This window comes from Oncorhynchus keta, chromosome 3 (assembly GCF_023373465.1).
Source record: "Oncorhynchus keta strain PuntledgeMale-10-30-2019 chromosome 3, Oket_V2, whole genome shotgun sequence".
In the NCBI taxonomy this organism is placed as follows: domain Eukaryota; kingdom Metazoa; phylum Chordata; class Actinopteri; order Salmoniformes; family Salmonidae; genus Oncorhynchus; species Oncorhynchus keta.
This window is the reverse complement of record NC_068423.1, coordinates 18,031,218-18,049,678: the sequence shown is the minus strand read 5'-3', so window position 1 is coordinate 18,049,678 and position 18,461 is coordinate 18,031,218. Positions and strand designations below refer to the sequence as shown.

At 40.5% G+C, this 18,461-nt stretch overlaps 1 protein-coding gene across 2 annotated transcripts in view; it reads left to right on the top strand.

Moving 5' to 3' along the window:
- The window catches only part of LOC118368272 (polycomb group RING finger protein 5-B-like), a 19,242-nt gene extending 781 nt beyond the window's left edge, over positions 1-18,461 (top strand). The window contains exons 2-9 of one of the 2 annotated variants that reach the window (XM_035752267.2): positions 440-768; positions 5,104-5,200; positions 5,591-5,646; positions 5,795-5,851; positions 6,421-6,572; positions 9,027-9,125; positions 9,980-10,069; positions 12,942-18,461. In XM_035752267.2, coding sequence (XP_035608160.1) covers positions 657-768; positions 5,104-5,200; positions 5,591-5,646; positions 5,795-5,851; positions 6,421-6,572; positions 9,027-9,125; positions 9,980-10,069; positions 12,942-12,989 — 711 coding nt within the window. In that variant the 5' untranslated portion in view covers positions 440-656 and the 3' untranslated portion in view covers positions 12,990-18,461. Of the gene's footprint in view, positions 1-439; positions 769-5,103; positions 5,201-5,590; positions 5,647-5,791; positions 5,852-6,420; positions 6,573-9,026; positions 9,126-9,979; positions 10,070-12,941 lie in introns of both variants that reach the window. The other variant, XM_035752249.2, reaches the window with a different exon arrangement.

The following is an 18,461-nucleotide window of genomic DNA, read 5'->3' as shown; positions in this document are numbered from 1 at the left end:
ATGATCCTGCAGCGAAAATATCTTGCAAGTCCGTCCAATGGGTACATATTGTTCTCGATACATTGTGTCATTCCGCTTGAAAAGGCTAACCAAAGTAGTCTCCAAACATTGGATTCCAAAATACTATTTCCATTATATTACTGTTACTATTAAGGGATTAAACACTTAAATCATAACAATCTTTGGAAGGAACTGAAGTTGCTTTCGATGCTAAGAACATCGAGGGGGCGGGGCATAAAGGTGAAACGCACGTATGCACCTGTATCCATTTGTTTTGGTCAAATATGTAGAAGATGATGTGATACCTTGGTACATGTTTGTTCAATTTCATTAAACTAATGCAACTTTGCAATCAAGTTGATATATTTCTGACATAACCATGTCATACGTGTAGCATGGGATATACCCAAATAACACTGCTTTCTACTTTAATTGACAGACACCCACAGCACCACAGAGATGAAAACGCAGCACACTTGATATCTCCCTGGAGGGGAAACCTGAATTAAGATGAAGCGACTGAAGGGGAAAACCCAACAGTGTGGAGCATTGCAGAAAGTCCTGTGAACACTGACCTCCAGCCCCCATCCTCCCATCATTCCTTTCCCCCAAATACACAACACTCCCATTCATCACCACTCCTGCTCTGGTCCAAGATGACCTCACCGAGAAAGCACCTGGTCAAGGATTTCAACCACTTTATCACATGCTACGTGTGCAAAGGATACCTGATCAAGCCCACCACGGTGACAGAGTGCCTGCACACCTGTAAGACCACCCCCCTTCTCTCTTTCTCTCTCTCTCAGGTGCCACAATCATCATGGCATCATGTAATGTAGGCTATACCAGAAAAACACAATTTCACTATTGCATAGGTTACAGTATATCCAGGCATATTTGTGTATTCTATTAGATATACATTACATCTAACAGCCCCTACTAGAAATTATTGTTTATTTTGGTGTAGTATGGACATTTAATAAAATGTCAAATGGCATCTATGGCACCACTAAAAGGTGGCTGGGATTTTAGAGCTCGCAGAATCAGTTGGCTGTTTTATTTGTTGTTTTATACAATGGCCTTGCACAGTCACAGTGCTATGAATGTCAAGAGCGCGCTCTGTCCATCTCCTCTGTGTCATCCTGCATGATTTACATATCATATTACATGGTCTCCTTCTCCATTTCTGCCCTCTCCATCTGAACTGAATGTTTTATTGGAAGAGAACGGCAGATGCAAAAGCTCACTTCCAGGAATGACACATCTCAAGTGATCAGTGGGTTCAGTCACCATGACAACAAATATCCTCCACACAGGATGAGCAGTTTGGGTCCAGTTTGTTTGAAGCCAAAGTCACTTCTTTACTGTCATAGAAGTCAGATTGAACCCTAGCCATAATGAAAAATATCAGCAGCTGCTTAGTACAGCATGGTTTGGCTGTTTTATGATTGCTTTCCCTGTGTATGTCAGTATATTTCAGAGATCCCCAGCAAAACATGTCTTTGATATTAGTCTACGCTATTTCATTGTAACCTCCAGAGTGGCGCAGCGGTCTAAGGCACTGTACCTCAGTGCTAGAGGCGTCACTACATAGCCAGAATCGATTCCAGGCTGTATCACAACCGGACGTGATTGGGAGTCCCATAGCGGCACACAATTGGCCCAGTGTCATCCAGGTTAGGGTTTGGCCGGTGCAGGCTGTCATTGTAAATAATAATTTGTTCTTAACTGACTTGCCTAGTTACATTTTAAATAAAAAATACAGTAGTCAGAATGCAATTAAACAGCTATACATTAGTTTAGTTTATATGGGACAATTATAACCACTTTGACACATTTAACAAACAATCGTCCAATGCATTCCACTATAGTGTTTCTAGCTCACATACATTTTCAACACTCGTCCCTAAATGGACTTTAATGGAAACAAAAGTGTGTGCCGTGGTGTGCTGGCTATTGAAAGAACATGTGACATGTTGTTCTGACATAGTATTGGTTGATTGAGACAGCAGATTGATGTATGTGAGGATTGTTTATTTGTTGTTGACTTTATTAGGATGCCCATTAGCTGACGCCAATGGCGACAGTTTTTCCCATTAATCTCTGCAGATCCTCTCAAGCTCTGTCAGGTTGGATGGGGAGCATCGCTGCACAGCTATTTTCTGTTCTCTCCAGAGATGTTCGATCGGGTTCAAGTCCGGGCTCTGGCTGGGCCACTCAAGGACATTCAGAGACTTGTCCTGAAGCCACTTCTGCGTTGTCTTTGCTGTGTGCTTAGGGTTGTTGTCCTGTTGGAAGGTGAACCTTCGCCCCAGTCTGAGGTCCTGAGCACTCTGGAGCAGATTTTCATCAAGGATCTTTCGGTACTTTTCTCCATTCATCGATACCTCGCTGCTGACTGGTCTCCCAGTCCCTGCCGCTGAAAAACATCCCCACAGCATGATGCTACTACCACCACCACCGTACACCTGGCAACCGTGCACGCTGACACGGTTGCCAGGTGTACGGCGTTTTTCCTCCGACACAGGCTGGCTTCTGGGTTAAGCTCTCGACAAGACTGTAACTACCAATTGGATATCATGAAATTTGGGAGAAAAGGGGTGAAAAGAATAAGACTGTAATGTAACTAAATGTGGAAAAAGTGAATGGCTCTAAATACTTTACCGAGGTCACTGTACGTACATTTAAAAACATTAACATGTAATGTGTGTGTGTGTGTGTGTGTGCGCATCTATCAGTTACACATACATGTCAGTATACAGTGCCTTGCGAAAGTATTCGGCCCCCTTGAACTTTGCGACCTTTTGCCACATTTCAGGCTTCAAACATAAAGATATAAAACTGTATTGTTTTGTGAAGAATCAACAACAAGTGGGACACAATCATGAAGTGGAACGACATTTATTGGATATCAAACTTTTTTAACAAATCAAAAACTGAAAAATTGGGCGTGCAAAATTATTCAGCCCCCTTAAGTGAATACTTTGTAGCGCCACCAGCTGTAAGTCGCTTGGGGTATGTCTCTATCAGTTTTGCACATTGAGAGATTTTTTTCCCATTCCTCCTTGCAAAACAGCTCAAGCTCAGTGAGGTTGGAAGGAGAGCATTTGTGAACAGCAGTTTAGTTCTTTCCACAGATTCTCAATTGGATTCAGGTCTGGACTTTGACTTGGCCATTCTAACACCTGGATATGTTTATTTTTGAAACATTCCATTGTAGATTTTGCTTTATGTTTTGGATCATTGTCTTGTTGGAAGACAAATCTCCGTCCCAGTCTCAGGTCTTTTGCAGACTCCATCAGGTTTTCTTCCAGAATTGTCCTGTATTTGGCTCCATCCATCTTCCCATCAATTTTAACCATCTTCCCTGTCCCTGCTGAAGAAAAGCAGGCCCAAACCATGATGCTGCCACCACCATGTTTGACAGTGGGGATCGTGTGTTCAGGGTGATGAGCTGTGTTGCTTTTACGCCAAACATAACGTTTTGCATTGTTGCCAAAAAGTTCAATTTTGGTTTCATCTGACCAGAGCACCTTCTTCCACATGTTTGGTGTGTCTCCCAGGTGGCTTGTGGCAAACTTTAAACGACACTTTTTATGGATATCTTTAAGAAATGGCTTTCTTCTTGCCACTCTTCCATAAAGGCCAGATTTGTGCAATATACGACTGATTGTTGTCCTATGGACAGAGTCTCCCACCTCAGCTGTAGATCTCTGCAGTTCATCCAGAGTGATCATGGGCCTCTTGGCTGCATCTCTGATCAGTCTTCTCCTTGTATGAGCTGAAAGTTTAGAGGGACGGCCAGGTTTGCAGTGGTCTGATACTTCTTCCATTTCAATATTATCACTTGCACAGTGCTCCTTGATGTTTAAAGCTTGGGAAATCTTTTTGTATCCAAATCCGGCTTTAAACTTCTTCACAACAGTATCTCGGACCTGCCTGGTATGTTCCTTGTTCTTCATGATGCTCTCTGCGCTTTTAACGCACCTCTGAGACTATCACAGTGCAGGTGCATTTATACGGAGACTTGATTACCCACAGGTGGATTGTATTTATCATCATTAGTCCTTTAGGTCAACATTGGATCATTCAGAGATCCTCACTGAACTTCTGGAGAGAGTTTGCTGCACTGAAAGTAAAGAGGCTGAATAATTTTGCACACCCAATTTTTCAGTTTTTGATTTGTTAAAAAAGTTTGAAATATCCAATAAATGTCGTTCCACTTCATGATTGTGTCCCATTTGTTGTTGATTCTTCACAAAAAAATACAGTTTTATATCTTTGTTTGAAGCCTGAAATGTGGCAAAAGGTCGCAAAGTTCAAGGGGGCCGAATATTTTTGCACTGTATACACACAACAAGTAGGTCACATGGGGGAGTGTCGCCGTAACGTGTTGCTTTATCTGTTTTTTGAGATGGAACGTAATCATGGCTCCCTATAATACTATACGTTGATCTAGGCTATAGGCCAGTGCATAGTGAATAAGCATATACTGTTTACATGGAAATTGCTAGAGTGCAGACTGACCTATATTTCTGCTCTTGTGACAGATATTGCTGATCTTTTTTTTTCTGATGTTTGGTGACGTCACATCATAGGATATAGGCCTAATCCTCCGCTCAGTATTGCATGGAATCGGATTAGGTGTTCAAAGAAAGATAAAGCTATACATTATTGTGTGTGTGTTGTGGTATTGACACTGTTTCTGTGTGTCTGTGTGTTCTGTCGTATTGGCTACAGTGTGATGGATGCATCTAGAACCGGCCAGGCTATACCCACTACTTCCTTATCTCCCTGCTTGTCAACAGTTTCAATTTCAACTGCAGGACTGAGTTTTTAGTCATGCTTCGAGGCTCAACAGATACTCTGACGCGTATCAAGTTCAAACTTTAGAAATTAGAATGCTATTCCTTCTGGTTTTCAACACATAATCCTTTTATTGTGAAGGTTATTGGAGAGAAATGGATGTGAAAAGAGAAACTGCAGTCATCTTGGCATTTCTTTGCCACCTGAATGGTGTGATAAAAATCCATATTTCCTTTAGGTCTGTATTTGGAGAAAATCAACCATTCTTTGTCTCTCTCTCCTTTCATCTGTCAACAGTTTGTAAAAGTTGCATCGTCCAACACTTTGAAGACAGCAACGACTGCCCCAAATGTGGCATCCAAGTCCATGAAACCAACCCTCGAGAGATGTTAAGGTAATACACCTAATTTTACATCTAACAGAATCTCATCTGCATTTATATTTTCCCTATTGAGAATCACAGGATGATAATGAATGAATGCTACTGAATAGATTACCATCAGTAAGGTAAAAACATGCTGGCCTTTGCACTACTGAACTGGCCCTAGCTGGAATTTGGCAGATCTGAGTTTACACCCTTTAGTTGTCCACCCGACTAGTGAGATGGTAAGACTGGTGTGGGCTGGGCGAGGATGGAGTGAGATCCAGGCAACAGCTGGACACCATTCTGGAGCCAAGGTTACAACTGAAGACCTCACCCAGTGCCCAGCCCACAGATGCAATGTCTGGGAATAAGTTTGTGTGTGTACTTTTATTCTTCCTTTACGTCTCATTCTTTCACCAGGTTGGACAACACTTTAGAGGAAATAATTTTCAAACTCGTTCCTGGGCTAAGAGAAAGTGAGTGATGTCATTTTAGTATCCACCAACATCAGATATAAATCTTGCATTTGATCGTAGGCCAAGCTGTTTTCTACTTGACCTGAATGATAAAACTCCTACCCTGTGTATTCATTCATATGTTCTCTTTTTGTTTATTGACTAGAAGAACAACAGCAGGAGATCGAGTTCTGGAGGAGTCGAAAGTGGAAGGAGAATGGAGAAGGTAAATGATCTGCGTTAGTGTATCCATGAAGACCAAGACCCTCCTCAGGAGGGACCAGAATGAACCCACTCGGGTGGGCAGAGGTGGGCTGTGATTGGTTATTGAGGCGATGGGTAAGGAGACTCTATGTGGGGAGAGATCAGTGAGCAGACAAAGACAGAGAGGAGTTATGACTCAGGTTGCATTGTTGCAGTGACTGTAGGTGGCTGAGAGAAGGGGAGGAGGAAGGGGGATGTTTTAACAGCACTCTCTACAAGGCATTGATGAGATCCCCCCCTGTTTATGATGTCCAAATCACATGGAAACAACAGAATTACTAAAAATATGGATGGATTCGGTCCACCAGACGCAAATGCCATCCCCATGGCAATATGACGATCGACAGTTTGTCCCAAAGGCCTTTTATGATATTGCATTTCTAGGTGAAAAGCGAAAGACATCGGTATCAATCAAAACCGCCCTATTGTGAATGGTCTTTTCACAGTTTTATATGAATTCAAGGAAAACAAGCTCAACTTGTATACTCTCTTGCTCACACGTAACATACTTATCCATTTATTTTGTCATAGAAGACGGCCCCCGATCGAAGAGATCCAGGCTGGATGACGACGATGGTGGTGGTGGTGGTGGGGATGGAGACTACCACAGGAGTGACCCGCAGATAGCCATCTGTCTTGGCTGCTGTTGCGTAGACAGTCTGGTGGGAGAGAGCGTTGTTAAGGTAAGTCATGGTGGAGAGGTATCTCTTCCCTGCTGCTCTGTTCTTTTTTTTCTTCTGTTCCCTCTTCCCTGTCTCTCTAACATTATTCCTCCCACTTTTTTAGGTTGATGTCCTTTTAACTATGTCCTTCTAACTGTCTAACATCTCAGAATGTGAGTTGAATAGATTATAGATAGACAATGATGCTGTGCCCTTATAACAACAAAGAAAGCACATGTTAAATTAGCAGTTTCACATGTGAAATGACTGTTTTTCACGTTGAGCTTACATTTCTCACGTGAAACCGTATTTACTGTATTCAATTTAGATTTCACATGTTAACGCCACCTTTTTCACGTGTGAGGAGAATAACATGTTTTCACCTCATAAGAAAATTGGATATGCAGTTTTACATGTGAAAAACATTCACATGAAAATCACATTTGCAGTTTCACATGTAAAATGCTGGTGAAAAACTCACTCTCAAATGTGGGGTTGAAATAATGTTATTCTCCTTACAAACTCAAAATGTCACTCGCAACAAAGATAATTAACAAAGCAAATCACTGACAACTAAAATACAGTTGGGTTTTAGTAGGGGTTCTTAAAGAATCTCACGGGGGTTGTCCACTTAATGTTGGCCATACCCACTAAATTTGTCCAAGAAAAGGCTAACCAAAATAAAAACCCACACCAAGTTATAATATGGATCTAAAGGCAAGTTGAGCAAACCAAAGGGGAGAACGCATGATAAAAGGCTTTTGTTTTTATCACACTCAAAGAGGAAGTGCTATTCCGCGTTCAAGCACTTCCAACATCTCTCATTCCCACTCTCTCAAGAACCACCGGAGCACTGGCCCAGCCACTCTTAAATACCACCTGGGCTAGCACCTTCTGACTAACGAGATGGGCAAGCCAGCACTGGTGTAACACGTACTTACTAATGAGGTGATACCGATCGGTGCACCCCACCTACTAACGTGCTACCTTGAAATATGAAAGGAAAACCCTGAATCTGGAACAGGTGACCACATCTAAACAGCCCAAATGCGGGACAAGGGAACGATTTTGCAAGACATTTGCAGAACAGTGGACAGAATAAATGTGTTGTAGGCAGGTTAATGGATCCGGTAGAAACAGACATAGTTCTGTTGTATGAAGGTCACTGCTTGCTAAAGGGGCAATCCTTAGTTGCCACATACATTTTTGGACTTCGAAGTAAATGATATGAACCCATTGATTCTTAAATATAAAACGGATAAATGAGCTTAGTTCAACTGTCGTACCCACCAGAACCCAAAATTATACACTTGTTTTACTCCATTGTTTGTAAACAAAAGTAAATGTAAACAACCGCTGTATAGGCTAAAAACCTGGTTAAAACTATAATGTTGATATCATGGCTGGTCAGTCCTTGCATCCATAGCGTAGTCAATGGATTTGAGTGGTCGCATTTCTCCAGCCCCATCCCTCACGTTTTTACTGAAACTGTGGCAGGGAGTAATAGTGTTTATTATATGGTGCAATTCTCTATTGAGCGAGTTACTTTTGTGCCAATAAGATCAAGGAAAACTACTGAAGTCCAGAACAAAAATTCTTAGGATTTCAAACAAAAAATAATGACATCTAACGAAAAACAGGAACCCAAAGTAAAAAAAAAAAAAAATGTATTGCAAGGAAATAATTTTGAAATGCAAGAACAAAATTCATTGTAAATGGATGCAAAAAAATGTTTTTCAGTGATAAAAAAATAAATAACTGACAATGTGATTTAAATAAAATGTCTCCCTTTTCCCAGAAGTGTTCCCTATCTTTGGTTATGTTACCCTGGCCTTTTTTCCCAGTTGCAAGTTTTGGCACATTCATTCCAGCAACATTAGCACCCTGCATCCCACTGCTGGGTCGGTCTCTGGATGGGAGACCAGATGTAGCTGGAAGTGGTGAAAATGAAACATGTGAAAAATAAATGTGCGGAAAACAAATGTCACGTGGGGATTTTTTTTCTTCACATGAGGGTAAAACAATGTACCTGTGAAACTTCACACTTGTCCGAAAACCACGTGTCTGACTTGTGAAAAATATAAATAATAATTCTGATTTGTTCACGTGTCTGAAAAACACGTTTCTTTCACGTGATCTTTTGTTGTTGTGTGGTTCTCCTTTATTTCCTGGGCTGTCATTGAAAGCTGGTCAGCAAATATGTGGTTTGGGGTGGGGGTGGGGGGGGAGAGGGAGAGGAGAGGAGAGAGGATCATAATGGTTTCATATTGAGGTATAATATAGAATGATTCTCTGTGCCAAAGGGATGCTATTAGTATTAAATACACTAACTGAACTTAATTATGCATTCATAAAAATAAAAAATTAATTAACCAGAAAATGGCTCTTTGAAACGTATGGATTTGCATGCTCTTCACATAATTCTGAATAAATGTGCCTGAATCGTTGAATTCATCTTCTGAACCTCCACTCTAGGGTTTAATGAAGAAATTTATACGCTGCTCGACTCGAGTGACAGTCGGAACAATCAAGAAGTTTCTCAGCTTGAAGTTAAAGCTTCCAAGTTCTTATGAGGTAACAAACTAAGCTTTTGTACGTGCTCTATACCCTTTTGTATGTATCTACTGTATGACCGATATTAAGCCCATGCTATTGAATATTCGTTTTGTGTGGGCCTCATATAAAGCAGTCTCCAGCAGCCTCTCCTGTGTCTTCAGTGTTGAGGGGGAAAGGGCTGGCCTTGTTCGCAGGCAAGCTGTACTTACTCTCGCTACACTCTTAGAAATAGACCTGCGCTCTTTGGGAAAGACCTGCGCTCTTTGGGAAAGACCTGCGCTCTTTGGGAAAGACCTGCGCTCTTTGGGAAAGACCTGCGCTCTAAAACCTAAAAGGCTTCTTCGGCTGTCCCATAGGATAACCCTTTTTGGATCCAGGTAGAACATGTTTGGATCCAGGTAGAACTCTTGGGGTCTACATGGAACTTTTTCCAAAAAGGGTTCTACATGGAATCCAAAAAGGGTTCTCCTATGGGGAAAACCCCTTTTGGAACCCTTTTGTTTTCTAAGAGTGTGGGTTCCAGAGCACTAAGATTGCATAAATGCTATACACACAGTAACACTTTCACTAACTATTTAGAAGTAGTGACTGTACCATTGCTACCTTCTAGCATTTATAAACATTTGTAGGCATTTAAAAACATTCATACACATTTCTAATGAAAGCTATTATAAAATGTTACCCAGCTTTCTCTATGTACAATGTCTGTCACATTCTCCCCATTGAGATATTTGAGTCCTTGTTCTTTTGTTTGAACAGTATGAGAAAGGGAGATATGTATAACTCTAGTCCTCTTCTCTAGCAGCCTGTGCTCTGACTGTCATCCCATAGTAGTCTAATTCTTAGTCACCAGCCTCCGTGTCCCCTTGCAGCTAGACGTCCTATGCAACGGGGAGATCATGGGAAAAGACCACACCATGGAGTTCATCTACATGACGCGGTGGAGACTTCGCGGTGAAACCGTAAGTAAACCCCCAATGATATCAATGCCCCCGCCCCCATTTCCTTCATTTATAAAGATGCTAAACCCCGTACCGTTCTCTCCAGGGGATAAGCTGTGGCCGCTGAATGACGGTGCTGTAGTCATACTAGTCTCCATAAGAGTCAGTGCTTGGCTTTAAGCCGATTAGCTGGTTAGCCGTCTAAAATGCCACCATCACTCTACTGTGTGAACTGATGCAGGAAGTGGTAGTGACATGGTTAGCAGAGCTTATTACAGGCCAGCAGTAAGATGTGTCTGGTACTATAGGTTCGCATCAAAGCATGTTTGGATGCCTCTTCCGTGAAAGAAAGAAAGCTGCAAAGTGGAATGGTGAATTAAGTTGTTGTTTCCCAGTGCGTCGTAATGGTACTATACACTATTGGAGACATTTGCAAGGCTTGTAAGGTATTGCGAGGTCATGGTAAAATGCTGTTGAAATATGGCTGCTTCTCTTCCTCAATTAATCCACGTTCCTCTTGTTCACCTCACAAAAGATAGGCCTATGTTGTGGTCACTATATCCTCACTTGAACTTCAGTCAACCATGCTTAAACTAAGTGCCCCCAAGTCTTCTGCAATGTGTGCTAGGCTAACTAACTAACACACTTAAGTTTGACCTCATAAGACTTTTGCTAGCCGGGCGCCTTGGCTGCTCATTCCATTGCTCATGATTGTCACTTTTAGATAGGCAGGTCTGGGATCCGGCAGCACAGGGTTAGGTCATAAATCGCTCTATTCGTCCAAGAAGACAGGTGAGGAAAGCAGTGAAGGCCCCTGACAGCTGCCCCAGCAGGGTGCCTGTTCCTGGGCTCATCGCCTGACACTCTACCCTTCCACAGCCAGCTTATCACCACTGGCTCAATAGAGGGGTCTTTTAATAGTGCTGAGCGATTAGTGCTTTTTGAGGTCTGTTCGGTTTCAGTTCAATTCTAAAATTATATTCACCGATTTTGGATTCTATAATTTTAAACAAGAAATGCACTATGCATTATGTGGGTTGAATGCTCCTACTACACAAAATAAAACAATTAATAAAAGTTCCATGATGGTAGTAATTATTAGCCACAATTTATTCACATTACTTCAATTAAATATTTTAGTTGTGTATTTTACATTGGTTTTATTTGATGACATTATGTCATTCCAATTGATCATCTCTATAGAGCTGCTGCCTATGCTGTCTGACAAAATCAATATTTTTAGTAGTAAATAAGTAGCAGTAAATAAGGCATACTATTATGACTGCTGAGTACCTATTATCAATCACCAAGATCATGTATTTTCAGGTAGAGATACTTCCCGAAACAACTGCTCTCTATCCTCTCCATCGCATGTTCTTCTTCCGCCTCTTCTCTCTCCCGCTCTGTCTGCCATACACAGACCGGACAAGTAGGCACGCAATGGATTATGGTCATTGTAGTTAATTACCATGTTTTCTGTCCAAAACTATGTAGAATATTGGCCTGTTGGAAACTACAACTCCCTACTACATCGCACAGTTTGGGCTTGATTTGATTTCTCTCTAGAGGAACTGTGCATTGAGCTCACATGAAAAAGTAGAACAAAATTAAATTAAAATAAATGAACCGTCAAAGTGGGACAATCTGTTTAAAAAAAATTACCAACATTTTGGTTAATCATTCAGCACTAAGCCCTGGTTTAGTTACAACATACAACACCCCTAAGGCCAAGTAAACTGCACAGTTTTAATCATTCAATTGATTTCCTTGTTTTGAATGATACACTGCTAATTTAGTGTTAAAGACAGGTTCTGGCAAGCTTAAAATACCCTCGTCTTCACTCCTCAGTCCTTACGCAGAATGTTCTGATTCCAAGAACCGAATCCAAGGAAGGCAGCAGTAAAGTCCTCTAGCTTATAAGAACAATATTTAATGTAGTATAATCAACGTTGACCCCCCAAATATAATCAGATGACAGTATTACTGACCTCACATGACCAAATTTGGCATATGGGGCAGATTGTCCCACTGTGCAGAATAGGTGATAGTTCTGTGCCTAGAATGAATCCCTGTCCTCCCCTGGACCAAATGACCAGAAAGTGGGTCAGTGTGGGCCGACTAATTCCCCTTCTCTTAGTGATTGTACGTAGGTGTCTCCTGCCTACCGCTGCTGCATGTCTACCGGCCTGTCTAAAAATAGACCGGCTTGATATGATGTGTCTGTGGAGTGTCTTTCTCTTTCACCTGCTTTGGCATCAGACTTTTCTCTCCTTATCGCGCTCCCTCTGCTCTGCTCTCATACCTTTCCTTCCACTGCAGCATATCCTGGCTACGAAGCTACAATCCATATAGATGAAGCAGCACGTCAGATTGTGTTGTTTTTGTGTTCTAGGTAGAAAGGCCCCCTGCAAGCCTACTGTTCATATGCTATTCTTACAATGCAGTGGTGTAAAGTACTTAAGTAAAAATACTTTAAAGTACTACTTAAGTTGTTTTTTGGGGTATCTGTACTTTACTATTTATATTTGAGAACTTTTATTTCACTACATTCCTAAAGACATTAATGTACTTTACTCCATACATTTTCCCTGATACTCAGAAGTACTTGTTACATTTTGAATGCCTGGTTGGACAAGAAAATTGTCCAATTCCCGCTCTTAAAGACAAAATCCCTGGTCATCCCTACTGCATCATATCTGGCGGACTCACTAAACACAATGCTTCATTTGTAAAAAATAAATAATAATAATATTTTTTTTTTACTCAAGTATGACAATTGGGTACTTTTCCCACCGCTGTTACAATGTTAGAACGTCTACGTTACTTACTCTCTGATTGTCTCCGTTGTAGTGGATTCTGTCCCAGGGTGACCAATGTCATCTCTCTCTTTCAGGCCTACCCAATGGTACTAGAATATCGGCCACGGATAGACTTTGGTTGACGGAGAGAGATGTGGGACTACTCCTGCACTAACAGCCCATTGACAGACTACACAATGAATGGATGTGCCTGGCACAAGAGACAAGGACCACGTCTTCCTATCATCTGCATGCAGTAGTCCGTTATTGCCTCTAATCTCATTCTGTTCTTGTATGATATCTTTCTAAAGCGCAACAAGGGTTTAAGAACATGCCTGCATATCATGGTGTATTAATGCTTGGAAACGTACCAAAATGTAATTGACTGAAGTGTGAAGACCTGCCACATCACTCAAATGTTCAGAATAATACAAAGTGAAATGACTAGTAATCCACTGTTACGCAACACAAGAAAGATATTCCAAGACAAAGTTGTACACTGGCAAACGGCCCATAATATTTCCCCCTATCTCCTATCTATGCTGGATTTAGTGTCTTACATGACCTCTCCCCTTCTGTTTTTAATCATTAAAGGGGCAATCAGCAGTTGCAACATCCATTTTTGGCCATATAAATGAACCATATATACCCATTGATTCTTGAAGAATTTAACTTATAAATGCCTCACGAGCTTAGTTCAACTGTCGTACCCAATCTGAACCCAAAATATAAGCTTGTTTTACTCCAATGTAAATGTAAACAAACTGTATATATCCTCAAAACATGGTTAAAACTATAATTGTAATATCATGGAAGGTCAGTTCTTGCATCCATAGCTCTGTCTATAAATTTGAGTGGTTGCATTTCTCCAGCCCCATCCTTAGCTTTTACTGAAATCAGGACGGGGGAATAGGCTTTATTGTTTCTACTAATGAGTGCCGCTTTAACTATGGTAGTGCCTTTCCCCACGTGTCTCTCTTTCAGTGGAGTGCAAAATCCAAACCGCTCTTCATATCAAATTCCTTGTTTTTTTTAAATTATTTTTTTAACCTTTATTTAACTAGGCAAGTCAGTTATGAACAAATTCTTATTTTCAATGACGGCCTAGGAACAGTGGGTTAACTGCCTGTTCAGGGGCAGAACGACAGATTTGTACCTTGTCAGCTCGGGGGTTTGAACTTGCAACCTGAATGGGGCTACCCTGCCGCCCCATTCAGCCTAGCGGAGTCAAAAGCCCCATGTTATAGCTTATGGGTCATTCTACAGAAAATGTGCAAATCGGGGGCTGAATTTTTGTAAGAATTTGTATCCTATTTTTTTTTCCCCCAAACTTGTCTTCCAACATATGTCAGGTAGACATACTGTATAAGCTACTTGTACACTTTGTATTGCATATTTGACCTGTATTCCTTACCACCCTACTAAATATGTAACTATGGAAACATAGTGAACAAGTTGCGGTAAAGGGAGAACCGTGCACAGTAGTGATCATTTTGATTTACAGATTTAATTTGCATAACAAAATAGTAAAAACATAAATATAATCTTGTTTGTTCTCTGTGAAATGTTGATTGATTGAATTACTTCTGCATCTAATTTAATTGTGTTTTTAGTTGTTTAAATGATCACGTTACCTAGCTTTATTTTGGCAAAATACCAGGCGTTTCTGTGTCAAGTGTCAATCATAGAGATCCATGGAGCAAACACACTAGGTGGCTATAACCCTGAATTTGTGTGGTTTTGAGTTCATGAGCCCTTTTAATAAATTGTAAGAAACTCAAGTAGGATGAATTTGAGTATAGTAGAGCACAGTACATTATAGTATAACACAGTATAGTAGGGTACAGTATAGCACATTAAAGGTGTCTATGTTTTGGCCAAATGTCAGTGTTTTGGCTCTTGGAGGGTTGGAGCCGCCCTCCTGGCCATGCATCTTAATACTTGACACTTTTTCCTGAAGTGTGCACTTGTCCACTACCCACATGGTGGACCTCTCTTCCTCAGTTGGTAGAACATGATGCATAAAACCTTTACTTGGAGATAGCACCAGTGAGGCTGTCACAGATACCATAATGGCACAGATACAAAGATGAGAACTCTATATATCTGTATGGTGTCAATTATTTCGGTCGTAACCGTTTTGGTTTGGACAATTTTGACACATTTTGGACTTTAAAGAATCGCCATAGCTAACATATAGCTGGCTATCTTTCATTTGGGCAGATGTACATCGCAGAACCGTGCTTTACATATTAATTGATTATACTAGATGTTCGGCAGTGACACTGCTTAAAAATACACGAAGACTTACTTGCTCACCATGTGGTCATTCTGGAGAGGGGTGGGCTAAGACACTGCATTTCAATACAAGAGGCGTCACTGCAGTAACTGGTTCGAATCCAGGCTGCATCACATCCGGCCGTAATTGGGCGGTGCACAATTGGCCCAGCGTCGTTAGGGCTTGGCCGTCATTGTAAATAATAATTTGTTCTTATCTGACTCGCCTAGTTAAATAAAGGTTAATGTAAAAATAATCCCATCACCTGGTGATATTTGTAGGGGTATGGTTTAAGGCACATTCATTCTACAGTCTTTAAATGTGTGTGTTTCAGTAGTGCCATCAACAGGAGGGACAGCATTTATTTGAAAAAGAAATGTTAAATTAAACAAAACTACTAATTAGATCAGCATCTTTCAATGTAATAATATAACTCGAGATGGTCTATTCAAATTGTAGCCTAAAAAATGTGCTTTATTTTCAAACATGGCGTTTAGGAGTCAGGGTTTGGGACAACACATCTTAATAGAAATAGCTGTATAAACAATGACTGTACTAAATTGTTTAGCCTTCGATTGAATTAGAAAATATCATGATGTAAATAAATGTCCTAGGTTTGGAGACTTAACTGTTTAAAAAATATATTTTGGGGGATGGGACTTCAATTTGCACCACTTCTGTAGAATCGCCCATATACAAGTACAAGGAAGCTATGGCTGCCTACCATATCCCTATCTAAAAATGAGTTATATTCTTCCTTTCAATGCCATTTTGATGTTATTACCACATATAATGCAATATGAGTACTGTAAGACTAGATTTTCTGGAAGAAGGTTAGAAAAAGCGGAGTATCGCCAACACTGTCTGAAATGTGTAGCTGTCTGTTTGTGCACTATGTAAAACATATTGGGCATTATGGTTCACTTGTACATAGTGGAGATTTGTTTAGACTGTTTACTACTATACTGGAAGTCCTACTGGATGGCTTAACATTAATGTATTATCACTGCCCTATAAAAACTGTCCAGGCTGGCGTGATAGGGTCCCGCCATAACCCTCACCATTTGTTTCTGATGATGGATCATTAGACAAATGTTTTAAAGGCTTTTTCCCCTTCACATACCATTTATCTTTTTCTCACTCTCCTCGAAACACCAAAGAATAAAAGCAGACATAGCAGTGGTTGTATTTTATCTGTTCACGTTTGACAGAGATATTATAATCCTAACGTAGACAAATGTTTGGGGGGACAACTGAATGCATTAAAACGAGATGTACATAGACAAACGTTGAGGGTACTGAAGTCATCTTGGTAGGAAACTAAATGTGGAGTGCAATTTGCCAATGTATTGGGTCTTTGCACACAGTAGATCTCTGTTTATATTGGGTCTTTGCACACAGCAGATCTCTGTTGGTATTGGGTCTTTGCATACAGTAGATCTCTGTTGGTATTGGGTCTTTGCATACAGTAGATCTCTGTTGGTATTGGGTCTTTGCACACAGTAGATCTCTGTTTGTATTGGGTCTTTGCACACAGTAGATCTCTGTTTGTATTGGGTCTTTGCATACAGTAGATCTCTGTTTGTATTGGGTCTTTGCACACAGTAGATCTCTGTTTGTATTGGGTCTTTGCACACAGTAGATCTCTGTTTATATTGGGTCTTTGCACACAGCCGATCTCTGTTGGTATTGGGTCTTTGCATACAGTAGATCTCTGTTGGTATTGGGTCTTTGCACACAGTAGATCTCTGTTTGTATTGGGTCTTTGCACACAGTAGATCTCTGTTTGTATTGGGTCTTTGCATACAGTAGATCTCTGTTTGTATTGGGTCTTTGCACACAGTAGATCTCTGTTTGTATTGGGTCTTTGCACACAGTAGATCTCTGTTTGTATTGGGTCTTTGCATACAGTAGATCTCTGTTTGTATTGGGTCTTTGCATACAGTAGATCTCTGTTTGTATTGGGTCTTTGCATACAGTAGATCTCTGTTTGTATTGGGTCTTTGCATACAGTAGATCTCTGTTTGTATTGGGTCTTTGCACACAGTAGATCTCTGTTTGTATTGGGTATTTGCACACAGTAGATCTCTGTTTGTATTGGGTCTTTGCACACAGTAGATCTCTGTTTGTATTGGGTATTTGCACACAGTAGATCTCTGTTTGTATTGGGTATTTGCATACAGTAGATCTCTGTTTGTATTGGGTATTTGCATACAGTAGATCTCTGTTTGTATTGGGTCTTTGCACACAGTAGATCTATGTTTGTATTGGGTCTTTGCATACAGTAGATCTCTGTTTGTATTGGGTCTTTGCATACAGTATATCTCTGTTTGTATTGGGTCTGTGCATACAGTAGATCTCTGTTTGTATTGGGTCTTTGCACACAGTATATCTCTGTTTGTATTGGGTCTTTGCATACAGTAGATCTCTGTTTGTATTGGGTCTTTGCATACAGTAGATCTCTGTTTGTATTGGGTCTTTGCATACAGTATATCTCTGTTTGTATTGGGTCTGTGCATACAGTAGATCTCTGTTTGTATTGGGTCTTTGCATACAGTAGATCTCTGCTTGTATTGGGTCTTTGCATACAGTAGATCTCTGACAATAATACGTTTATGTTCATTTGCAGTTATGTGAGAGAAGCACTCAATGGACAGATTGGACACATTTCTGGCAGCCCCTAAAAGTACAAGTCTTTACAAATTTCCACAAGTAAAAGTTGTAGTTGAAGCCTACACTCTTAGAAAATAGGGCTCCAAAAGGGTTCTTCAGCTGTTGCCATAGGAGAACCCTTTTTTGGTTCCAGGTAGAACCCTCTGTGGAATGAGTTCATCATGGAACCCAAAAGGGTTCTACCTGGAATCAAAAAGGGTTCTTCAAAGGGTTCTCTTATGTGGACAGCCGAAAAACCCTTTTAGGTTCTCGATAGCACCTTTTTTTCTAAGAGTGTGCCGAGCATTCTTGTGTACTTTCCTGTTTCACACATGCTTTTTCCTGTTTGAAATGGTATCTCTTATTTTCCCTAAAAACCCACCTGTAGTGGTTTTAAAAGTCAGCAAAGTAAATGTTTAGACTGAATCATTCTTGAAATGTCCCTGTGCTGCAATGAACAATATGTATTTTTGTAACAAGAAGAACTTGTAGATATTTTCTTTAAAAATGAAATTGTATGTTGTATATTTAACAAACTTAAAATGCTGCTTAGAATAATCTATTCTATTTTTCAATGTCAATGTGCCTGATAAGCATTCCTAGAGAGATTAGAACTGTACATATGCAAGAGCTGCTCTATATGTGACATGACAAAAATACCAAAATACAGAACTCATTGAATTAA